Source organism: Coturnix japonica, chromosome 3 (genome assembly GCF_054131305.1).
Source record: "Coturnix japonica strain WE chromosome 3, WE-NBRP24, whole genome shotgun sequence".
Taxonomy (NCBI): Eukaryota; Metazoa; Chordata; class Aves; order Galliformes; family Phasianidae; genus Coturnix; species Coturnix japonica.
In genome coordinates this window covers 30952545-30964934 of record NC_140665.1, presented here as the reverse complement: position 1 = coordinate 30964934, position 12390 = coordinate 30952545, and the positions used below count along the sequence as shown (strand labels likewise).

The following is a 12390-nucleotide window of genomic DNA, read 5'->3' as shown; positions in this document are numbered from 1 at the left end:
GTAGGAAGGAATTCAGTCTTGCCATGGTAGTGTGTGGCAGTAGAGCAGTACCTGGTAGGCTAAGCATTGTTTGTTTTACTGGGTTTTGCTAGTTTTATCCTGACACATTTTTGTACTATATAACTAATGCTGCAAGAAATGTTAGGCTTTAAAGAGTTTGTTTTATTTCTGCTATCATTATCCTGGAAGAAAAAAAGGGGTAGACTCTGAATATAATTGTAGTTATGCATGGAAACTTAGAATTTAATCAGAGAGTGGGAGTCAGATAATCCCACTAGGAAGGAGACTGTTGATTAACTAAGGATGGGAGCAATTTCTTAACTTTCTGAAAGGGGCAGAGGTGGTGACTGCTACAACTTTCTCACTTTGCAATACGGAGACTTGGGTGGCTTCTCTGTAATTTACTCGCCAACATGCTCTGGAAATGCGGTACAAATAAGGAAGGACTAGAGAGAAGGAATGCCCATGAAGCAAATACAGGATTAATACATTACCGTTTTTTTCTCTGAGGGTCAGGATTTTGACCTTTGAGCAGTCATCAGGAAAACTAGCTTCATCTGTGAAAGAACTTCCTTGCAGGGTATATTTCAGTCCTGAAATGGCCATTAACATGTGCTTCTCAAAGGCAAAAGTGTCCTTTTTGTGTTTATCTGAAGCAGACACACTTTTCTGAAAGAGAACAGGGCTAATGAAGAAATAGCTCTCTGTCTCAAGAACTTGAGCGAAGCAACAGCAGTAACTGTGAAGAGAAAAATGTTTAAGCTGCTGGCGAAGGAGCGCTCATTTTTTTGTAACAGCCGTTACAATTAAATTGGAAAGGAGCTGCACAGCATGTTCGTATGCAAGTATACATTTTAATTAGATTATTCTTTGCTGAAAGGGCGTGCATGCTGTGCCCATGCTCAGAAAGGGCCAGTACTGCCAGACCAAATAATAATGGGGATATAATTTTGAATCCTTGCCTGCAGCTTAAAGAGAGTGCTGTTTTCACCTAGATGTCATCCAACTTTCACTGCCTTTGAAAACTCCAGCCTAAAAGCCTAATTAACCATTTGTTCTACATTGGTTTTGCAGTCAAAAGCCTCCTTAGTTTACAAAGCCTGTGTGGTATTAGCGTGATTAATAACCAGATCCTGATTTTTTTTTCTTTTCAAGTGAGAGAGCTAAAGTAATGAATCATTCTTCTCTCTGATGTATATGTAGGACAACAAAGAGCCATCTGTGGGTATGTTAATTAGAACAGCTTAGTATAATCGCAATCAAGGAAGCTTTTTTTCCTCTCAGTAATTATCTTTTCAATTGGATGATTTATTACATGTTCATGCCTAGATGCCTGTAGGCTGTCACTGAAGACAAAGTAGAGTTTATCAGAGTTGAAAGTTCTTGGTCAAAATACATACACAGTCCTATTTTCTGGTTCCCTGTTTAGAATTATACTTACCATTTCCTTCTTCTGCTAATGGTTTTCTTGGAAAACTGAAACAGGATGAAAAAAACAGCTGGTAAAAACAATTTGGATTACTTTTTCGGGAAACTAACGAGTGCCAATAGAGCACTTTTAAAAGTCTTATCTGGAAGGACTGGAAAAATACCTGAATATTTGTTGTTTTTCAGCAAAGAAGCAAGTTGAACTTTACTGAGAAGCCCTCATTTGCTTAAAATTCAATATAAATCACTCAAAGGAACTAGTACTTATGTGTTATTGGATCAAATTCTGCAGTGATATACACTGGGGACTTGAAGCTTTTTTTCCCTTGATTCCATCATGATCTAAAATAAGTTTTGAAGGTACATTCTGCCTTTCTACATTTGTCTGTAAAATACAGTAATAAAGTTTCTCTCTTTTACATATATGTAAATTTTATTGCTTAAATGAGCTTAGCATTAAAAAATGCTAATTATTGTTGCTTAGTTACTAAGTCAACAAACTTCTTTCAAATAAGTTATTTTATGATGATAGCATCGTGAAATGAATGTATCTCCAGAAACTGGGCTGGGTTATTGTTTGGACATTGATTATGTGTTTGAAAAGTCTGGCTCTGCAAATTTGTGTTCCAGTAAATTCCACACAGAAGCACAAAATGATTTGGATTGATTTCTCCTGCTGTTGCTCTGTTAGCACACAGAAATCAGTAGGTCATTTCCTAGAATAAGAAACTGTTTTTTCCCTGTAATTTTTAGGGAATATTTTGCAAGGGTTTCATTGCCAGCCAAGCCTTGTTGTTTGTTTCTTTTACCTAACCTTGTTCTCACGAATCAGATTACTATTGAAACAATGGTAATAGAGGCAGTATACCCTGAATGTTATATATTTCTTGAAATTGAATATTTTGGAGTTTTTTTGCAATGTAAGTTACAGCAGGAACAGTATTTTCTGAGCTGTCAGTGGATACAGTTGTAACTCAAGACTGTAAAGAGAATAAAAAATGCCTTAATATTGCGCCTTTTTGGAGACCATTTAGTCAAGTACCCTCCCAAGGAAATTTAAAGTACACCTATGAAACTGATTAGAACTTCCTGTAAGTTATTATTCCAGTCTTAGTATGTAGCTTGAGGTACTGTACATATCAAAGACCTTACAGCGTGAAAATCTGGGCAGATATTACTATCGTTCAGTGGCTAATTGCTCAGTCATTGCTAATTAAGTCACCCAATACTTTGACAAATGCTAATCAGCATATAATTGAATTATATGGTTTGCTGTACTTAAATGCAGCAAAATGTCTTAAGAATCTGGGATTCTTTTTGCAAGGCAGGTTGTTTGTTTTGCATCAAATGCAGATAGGTGTTTTCCATTCAGTTTTATTACTTATCTCTTTAAACAAAGGCCAGTCTTCATACCTCCAAGAGGTTTTGAAAAAAATTAGGAACCTGATATCAGAGCTAAGTGTAGAGGTCCCCCTTCAGAAATTTACTTTTCCATAGTGGTTAGGCCTGGAATCAGATGTGGACTGCAGATGTTATGACTGCTTGTGTCCTCTGGCACCCAACACTTGTGACAGAGGATGTGAGAAAGTCTGCAGTACTTGTTGGCTCCTTCCTAGCCACAAGTTTGTCTGAATATTTCAATGCAGCTGTCAGGTCTGTGGTGTCCTGAGTAGGCTTTTTGCTCCTACAAGTTCTCCTTCTTGGTGCAGTATTTATAGGAACATGCTGGATATCAAGATGTCCAAGCTGGAGCTAGAGTGCATTTAGTTTTTACGACCTGTCATCTATGTGACCACTTGAGTCTAAGGAAGGGGGAAGAAAAAAATAAAATCCAACTGAAGATCATTTGAAAAGGTGGAGTGGAACTTTTTTTTTCCTTAATGGCACAAGCTTTGCATCTTGATTTTTTTTTTTTTTTTAATTTATTTACAAAAATAGTTTTTCTCTCAAGTTGCATTTCTTTGATATTTCAGCCCACTTTTATTCTGAATTCTGTAGTAAAAGAAAAATTGTATCTGAAGTTAAATGTTTACCCAGAGCTAATGGTTTCTTTAGCTTTTAGCTCTCTGTGAACACTAGTAGAAGGAACTAGATTCTTTTTTCTTATTTTCAAACCACTGTTCAGAATTTTCCTACCTACAGAGCTAAGTTAAAAGAAAAACAGGACAAGTCAGCATTTGGGAAAGGGGAAATGTGTTTCATAGTTGAAAAAAAGTCTTAAAAGTTGCAAATACAGAAATTATGTCTTCTCTTTATGCATATAATATGACTTTGAAAACCTGACCTTGTCATTGTCTTTTGAGGTGGATTTGTTGACATTGTTTACCCAAGTCACGTACCAGGTGTGTAAAGTAGAAAAAGCACTGTACAAAAATGAGGCCTTCTGTTTCAAAAGGGAGATTAATTAAAAGTAAATGACTTCATAGTGTTTGTCAGCCTTTTGTTTTTTCAAATTTTTAAATGTCTTAATTCAATGTTGTAGAGGTTTTTTTAATGCTATTTTGGTAGCTGATACTGTTATCTGAAAAGTTTACGGTGCTCCTGAAAAGAAGGTTGACTGCATTCTTCACATGAATGGCAGCAATGATTTCTTTCAAAAAAACACCCAAAACAAAACAAACAAACAAAAAACCCAAACAGACTATCTCAGTTTATATTTGTGTTGTTCAAAAGTTGTGCAATAGCCTCTGGTTGGTTGTTGAACTTGCAGGCTGTATTTTCTCATGCAAAAATGTTTTCTTTAAAACAATTGCTGTAGATTTCAATCACATACTCTCACATGATTACTGCTTTGACGAGAATGCATTAATAAACATGGACATCCAGTTCTAGAATTTTGCTTTTAACTCAAATGTTTGAGTGTGATTAAATACTTCAAGCTGTGATGATTTTGATGAACATAATTTCTGTGCATTAAACATGGAGATGAAAGAGTGAATTTCGTTCTGCAGGAAAGAATGTTTCAAATTCCATTAAGTCTGTGACCAAATATGGGCCTCTATTGCTATCTGAAAATGGTAGACAGTGCCCTTGCTCCTCCAAACAAGCTACAAGGCTGAAGAGGGAGCAGACAGCTTTACACCACCTTAGTGCTTCCTGTGATTCTGCATTAGGCCAGCTGGGTTTGGGTGGTCTAAAGAGCTGCTATAATGGTTAACACAGCCAAAACTCAGTGAAGTCCTTTTCCTAAATACTCTTCCATCTGGAGTCTGCCAAAGGGAAATACTGCTGGGCTGATATTCCAACCATCAGCTATGTATGCTGGTCTCCAGCAGAACAGCTCTCTGCTGATGAACTAATCCCTTTGCAACATTTAACTTGGCTATAGTGGACATCAGGCTCGAAAGTCTGTGTTGATATGTCAGAGGCTATTAAGCTTTGAAGCATTTTCATTTTTGCTTGCAGAAGAATCCAAGACAAGTAGTTCAATAAAAAATGGGCAAATTATAAAGGAGGCTACTGGAGCTTTATGTTGCACTACACTCAGCATGCCCTCCTGGAGCCAGGCAAAGAATATTGTTTCAGCAGTAAGTGACAAGTCTCTGGGTATAAGTAGGCACGGGAGTTTTTCTTAGGACTTGGTGTTTACACTTGGTATGGTTTGTTATCCTTGGAGAAGGGATACTCAGGCTACATCATGGTGTCATTAATCCTGGAATGAACCTGAAATGATTCACTTCCTGAATGCAGATGAGTTAGGCATGCCATTGCACAAGGAAAGATAGGAGAATTCTGCATGTAGATTTCCAGTAAAGAGCTGAAGTAGTGTCAAAGAACAGCTGTTACAGCCCCAAGAGTGTTTTGACCTACTTTAGAAGCAATTGTAGCAATTAGGAATGCAAGCAGAAAATGAGAAGGTAATACCTCCTGCAATATTTCCTCCCTTCCAGCACAGATTTTTTCCATCCACTGGCATACAGGAGAGAGAGGGAAATTCTACTGGGTTGTGCACTTTCGTACACAATATCTATACAGTAGCCAGAGGGAGACTTCCTGTTATATCATGTCTTTTTTTTGTTGTTGTTTGTTTTTTAATTATTATTATTATTTTAAATACTTCAGAACAGAATTTGATTGCTTTTCTAGCCTGCTTTCCTTTTACAGTATCATTTCATGTATTTTCTTCTCAATTGTCACTATTCCCCCATGTGCAGTGAGTGTGAGCTGAATAAATAAATCTTCTAATTACATATTTGAGAAATAGAGCTTGACCTTCAGAATATGGACTGAGGTGTTGAAAAACCACAGGGCTTTTATTTTTTTATCTTTAAGCAAGGAAGAACTTTTTGGAGAAAAGTAAACAAGTAAAGGTTACTTTTTCTTTTTTTTGCATTCTCCTGTATTATTCAGTCCTTCCCTAAATCACAGTTATTAGAAGAACGCGTTTTTTGATGCATGCACTTAGACTAGTGAAATTTAATTTACTGTTGTAATGTGCACAACATGTAATTCCAAATGTGTGTGATTGATTATGGCTATGAACAGGTCTGTTCTTCATCTATATCTGTTAACTATTTGTGGAATAGGATTCTGGTGATGTGCTTTCAGAACACTTTCGTGTTTGGGGATATTTTTAATGTGGCTCCTTTAAGATTGAGTTCCTCTTGAATCTTTTTAGAAATCAGCAAGAAAAAAGCCACAAACAAGTAAAGTGAATGGTATTTCATTATTTTAAATCCAAGAAGATTTTCCGTTTGATATTTTACTTATCCATTCATTTCCATCCTCTAGTTACTAAGACGTGTAAAAGTTTTTGAAGATAAAACTATTTTCAGACTCAGAAAAATGTTGTATGATTATTACCATTGTTTATAACTAAGTCAAAGTTAGCATATGCTTGTGTAAATGAAGAACACTTCAAACTGTTCCCATCTTCCTCCTTTGCTTCTGATTGATTTTGTGTTTTTTTGTTTTGTTTTTAAGTATGAAACTAACACTTGTCATGTGAACAGGCAAGCGTTTAGTTAAGAAGTGCCTGCTACTTTCTTCCCCCTGGAAATCCAGTGGCAGTGTTTCATTAAGGCATTGTGTTTTCTAAGAGCAGGTTCACTTGTTAGTTAGTAGACCTACAAAGCAACTATGAAAAAAAGGTGTCAAACACTAATTGTTGTTGAGAGAGTTTTAAGCTGTTAGTGTGGAAGATTGTGGCATAGGTCAACAGCAGATTTACTTGCATCATCTGGGTTGCTTAAAGACTGCCCTGCCTCTCCTAAAGAGCGTGGTAGCTGGCCTCACTGAATATCAAGATGCTTGCTTGGAGGAGGGAATAGAAGGAGCTGGGACTCTATGCTAATCTGTATGTTACTGCAGCGTCATTGTCAAGTCTGGTAAAGTTTTGTATGTTAGAATGGATATGTGAGAGTGGAGTCACCAACAAAGACTTCGGGATGGCACTTGGCTTCCACTGCCACTATAATAAAAGTAAAACCTTCATTTCTTGTCAAACATTCAGGGAGAGGAACCACCTAATCTAGGAGTGCTGAGTGTTAAGGACCTGTCCCATTTGTTTGGCATGCATAAAACTAAATAACAGCGAAGGGTAGGACTGCCAGTGCAAAATGACATTGCGTCATTGATGCCAATAGAGTTTTGCCAATTGTTCATTTTGCCAAGCAGCGACTCCAACAAAATCAACACTTTATCAGATCCTTAATTATGTATAACAGCACCTACTGTGACAGATTGTGGTAGAGCCATGCCAGGTGCTGCGTGAAAAAGCTCCTTACATAACCTTTTTTCTTTTTCACTAACTTTTACCAGTAGAACTTTGTCACTGTTTTCCTTGAGACCTGAACATGAATATTTAGTTGGTCTTTAGGATCTTCTGTTTATGTATGTGTGGTTTATAGTAGCGCCGTGGAGCTCCTTAAAATATTTCTGCTTCGTAGATGAGTATTTGATCTAATCACTTCACAAATGTGCCTTCATTCTGTGCTCTACAGCAAAAGATCATTCAGACTTCTAAATAACTTCTTCTCTAGTTTTTGCAATGGGGCAAATGAATTCTCATTGTAATACAGGTTTTAAATGTATTTTTTTTAAAATCCACAAACACATATATATAAGTATATACATATATATATAAAGAGATGGATTTTAAAAAAAAAGTCTTTTAATCTTAAAACAGACTTTTTTTCTAGCTGCCTGAGCAAGTTGATTCCAGTGCAGTTTGCACAGCTGGACAGGCTGGCAGGTAGTAAGAAACCCCCAAAGCAGGGGGCTGAAACTGTGGATGGCCTTTAAGGTCCCTTCCAACCCAAGCCATTCTATGATCTAAAACTCCAGTAGGTTTCCACAGTATGTAGAAAACTAAACAGTGGATTCTGAGTGTTTCAGTATTTGCTTTATATTAGCTTGTAAGTATTTCATAATAATATCTATATCTTCCTTGTTGAGCCTGATATGTTGCAAACAGAGAGTACAATACATGCATTCTTCCTAAGAACTTTACAGCAGCGTCAGTATGTTTCTATTTGGGGATGTTTCAAGAATGTATTTAGTTTGTGGATTGTTTTGTTTAACTCATGCCCCTTAGTAGTCACAGTAAATACGATATTGAAACAGTGATGGTATTTCCTTTTGGAATCAGTTGGCACTCTGTGGATTCTTTCAGCCCTGTTATAATGGTGAACCTAATTAGACTAAGCAACTGAAGAAGCCGTCTAAAACTTTCCAAGTGCATTAGAACAAGTCCAGTTTAGTACATCTTCTGTGAAGTGAAATTCATAAACTGCTGTGCTTGTATGGGATACCTTCCTGCTCAAAGACTGGATGTGTCAAAACATAGACTGCTGTAGTTAAAGGTCTTTAGAGTACTCCAGGAGATTTTTCTGCTCTTTTACCATTCTCCTTTTTCAGTAGTCTGCTCCCTCTGAGGTCAGAAAGTCAAACAGTCTGGGAATTTCACTAAAAAATTCCTTTGAGGCAGAGCTGATCTTTTGTAATTCATCTTGTTTCCATCGTATTTCATCCAAAGTTATAGAATATAAATTATCAATCTTTGTCATATGTGTCTAAATGCATAGAGGTGAAGTCAGTGTCAAGATTAGATTGGGTACAGTAGTGGAAGGGCTGAGGGATAAGATCAGCACTGAATGTGCTACTTCTGTTCAGTTGTGCTGTGAATTTAAGTCATATGGTAATGCACAGAGAGACAGACAGTCAGTCCTGTGGAGTAGGATGAAGGCAGTAATGTGAAAGATTTTCAAGATGCTTTCTGTAGGTTTCCAAACCTCCAGAACATCTGTTACATTTTACAAATTAAATTTCTTATCGTCTTTGATCATGTTGAATCCAGCAGCAACATACAATATCATCAAACATGAGAAGAGTTTATAAAAACTAAGAGGAAAGGTAATATATGATATATACTTTACTATGTACTTTAATGATCAGTAATACCTGATTTCCAAGAAGCAGGCTGAAATATCAGGCTTGTGTTCAAATTTTGTCTATATAGCATTGTAGGTGATTTTTTTCTAGCTTAGAGCTAGGGCAGAAAAATCTTGTGTAGGATTAATGTGCATAAACATTTTTAAGCAGATGTATTTCAACGCTCTTCTGCTTTTCTTCTCAAAGATGAGCCAGGACAGATAAATTATGGGTTTGTGCTTATTCTTGCTTTGCTTCTGTCCCTTCTTTTCCTTAGCTTTCTGAGATTTTCATTCTTGGTGCAAACATACATTGTTACTGCCTCCTGGAATAAAATCCTAGTTTGCCTGACTTGGTTACAGCTGCTATCTAAATGATTGTCAGAGTAGGTCCTATTCTAAGAGTAAGGAAGTTATAGATCCAATACCAGGTATGATAAAAGCCTGAATACATGAGACATTGGTGACTAATTCATTGACACCTGAAAGTAACGGTGTTGCAGCAAGCCTGGTAACGGCAAACTTCATCAAACAAGTCTTAGCAATTGTTAATTATTGCAAACTTATGTTCCTATGGATGCAGTCCTGTTTCAGTATCTGATTATTTTCAATTTTTCCACAGATATCAATGAATGTCAGTTACAGGGAGTGTGCCCTAATGGTGAGTGTTTGAATACCATGGGCAGCTACAGATGTACCTGCAAAATGGGATTTGTGCCAGATGCTACGCTTTCAAGATGCATAGGTGAGTAGTAGTGCCGATCTGAGTATTGAAGTAGATGCTTAATTGCAATTCATTATGACAGTTTATATAAGTGATGCCTACTGCTCCAAGCTGTACTTGTCCTTTTTTCATGCTTGCTTATTTAGCCATTCTGAACACTCACACTTCTTTTCTGTCTCTTTCCTGGAATTCCTGGACTCTACCAGCAGCCATCCAGATTCTTGTCCTCTTTTTCCTTTCTCAAAGCCTTCAAAAGACCGATTCAGCCTCATACACTTTTGAGTCTTTCTCACCAGTGTGTTGTTCTTTTTCACATTATTTCCCCAGCCTAAGTCAGCTCTGTATCCTATGCTCTCCTCTTCCACCTCTGCAGCTTTAGCCTAGGTAGTTTCCATTATGACTTTATGATGTCTTCCTCACCACACCTCACTTTTCTTCTTTGAGAGTTTTGAAATCCCTATGTTATAAAAGAACTGCAGCTTTTAGGGATGGAAGACTGCTACAGAAAGTGTTGGTTGATGTGAGCAAAACAGTATATTTTTCCGAGTCTCAGCTATAGACATTGTTGCCTTAGATTTGTGAAGTATAATAAAATCAGGTTGAAGCAAACGGATTGCAACAGTTCAAACAGGTTAAGTACGAGGAGATAGTGAAGTCAAATGATTGGTATTGCTCATTTCAATGCTAATAAGTGTTCAATAAAACAAAATTTCTTCAAATCTAAACCTCAAGGTATGACCAGAAGAATGTGTAGATATCTTCTTATCCTTTTTATTTTGCTCCGTTTTTTTAATTTCAAAAGGAATGGACATTTTACTTTATAATCTCAGTAATCTGATGTGGGTTTTTCTGTGGTAATGAAAAGTAAATTTGAACAATTTTCAGAACTTCTGATATCTTAAAAGTGTAAGTTACATTCCTGTGTTGCCCTGGCAAAGCTTGATACAAAAGCAGATTTTAACTAGTGTTTTAGTGTACAGTGCAAAATTATATATGTACAGTGTGCCCAATAGAATGCTGCACAGAGCCCCTGGTTAACATTCTAGCCTTGAAGACTAAACACAAAATACATGCTATGAGGTCAGGCTGGATGGTAGTGCCACCAACATTACAACATTGGAAGCTGAAAAACAAGACAGGAACAATGTAAAATACTGTTTTTATACATGTACAAGTCATTGAATTATGGAGCACCAAAAAAAAAAGCAACAGATGTGGCAGCCATGTAGATTGGACATACATTGGCAACAGTGAACAGTACCATCTTCTCTTCCACTTCCATTGCAGCTGATAGTCCTATGGTTGCTGAGGAAAAAGGACCCTGCTACCGGTTTGTTAGTGCAGGAAAGCAATGCATGCATCCTCTTTCTGTGCAGCTCAGCAAGCAGCTTTGCTGTTGCAGTGTTGGAAAAGCCTGGGGCCCGAACTGTGAGAAGTGCCCCCTTCCAGGAACAGGTAAGAACCACTTGTTGAAATTACAACAACTTTGTTACACATGCCTTTAAAAATAAAATAATAGTAATCCAATAATTGATTTAAAAATAAACCATAAGTTTCTGCCAGTAAATTAGGACTATTCTACAAGTGTGGTGGTAGAATACTTATGTACTGCTTCTTAAAGGCACAGGTTAAAGGATGACAGTGTTTGATAGCTACAAATGCTGGCCACTGCTTCAGAGTTCTGTTCTCTGTCTTTGCCTAAAACTTAACTGACTAAAGTTGGAGTCTGGTAAAAATTGGTATAAAGTTTTGTCAAAGTGTATGGTCAAATAAATGTGATGCTTTAAAAGCATCACTGAACATCACTTATTATGTCACATATAGATGTCCATCCTGATCAGTATTTCAACACAGAGATTTGCAGTGTAATTTACTCTTCATACCAAATCTGCTGCTGAAGATGTCACTGTTATAATACAAGTCATGTATTTGTCTGGAATACTGCATAAGGATTCAGATTTTGAAAAGTAACTAATGGTTTTGGGAAATGCACAGCTAACAGAGGTGTGATGAAAGTAACAGGTTCCTTACTTCTTTAAGCTGGGCATATGAAATAGAAGTAACCACAATTTTTGAATATTTCAATTGATATTTAAAGCCATTATTTCCCATTATTAAGTTACTGGTTTGATCAATGTGATTTTGAGTTCCAGTTTCATTTCAGATAGATATATTATATTTCTTATAACCTTTAAATGCAGCAAAATGAATTCATCAGGTGACTAGCAATGTTACTGTAAACGCTTCATAAGAATATTGCATGAGGCTTCATGCCTAACACCATATATTCTGGAGCAGAGAATGTGTATTGCTTTACAAAAGTGACTGCTTTCTTGTCATAAAAATACATCACTTAATAATATTGTTTGCAGTTGATCTTTTAATGATTATTCTTAATGAAAAGACTTGGGAGAAAGTCCGTGATTAGGAAGTTCTGATTAGCTATGTGGGAAACACTTTCCCCATTTCATGGCAATTTTCATTATTTAAAAACATGTTCCTTTCTATAACAGGTTAAATTCATAATGATCTTTCAGAGTTTTCAGTGAAAAATGTGTGAAAGTGGGGTGTTCCAGAATGGGGTAATGTATTTACTGCAGCATCCCATGTTACTGTAAGAGTCACTGCATTTAAAAGTCATCATCTCTTTCTCTCTGATATCTTTTAAAATGCTTGTATGGGGTAGACCAGCTCTGAGAGACTGAGAGTGGCCAGATTTGTATGTGCTGGTGTTGAGAGCACTTTTAAGAGCTATGTAAGAATCGGTTCACCTTTCCATTCTGCATTTGAGAAAATGTGACCCAAATGAAGATTTCCTACATCTGCATCTGTAGGGATGAGTTTCAGATTGTCTGTCTTCCTTCTTTG

General features: G+C 36.8%; 1 protein-coding gene across 12 annotated transcripts in view; it reads left to right on the top strand.

Annotated features, from left to right (window-relative positions):
- Positions 1–12390, top strand: part of LTBP1 (latent transforming growth factor beta binding protein 1) — a 164943-nt gene that overhangs the window by 92066 nt on the left and 60487 nt on the right. For all 12 annotated transcript variants that reach the window (XM_085543230.1, XM_085543233.1, XM_015857700.3 and 9 more), the window contains exons 10-11: positions 9421–9543; positions 10810–10977. In XM_085543230.1, coding sequence (XP_085399356.1) covers positions 9421–9543; positions 10810–10977 — 291 coding nt within the window. The remainder of the gene's footprint in view (positions 1–9420; positions 9544–10809; positions 10978–12390) is intronic.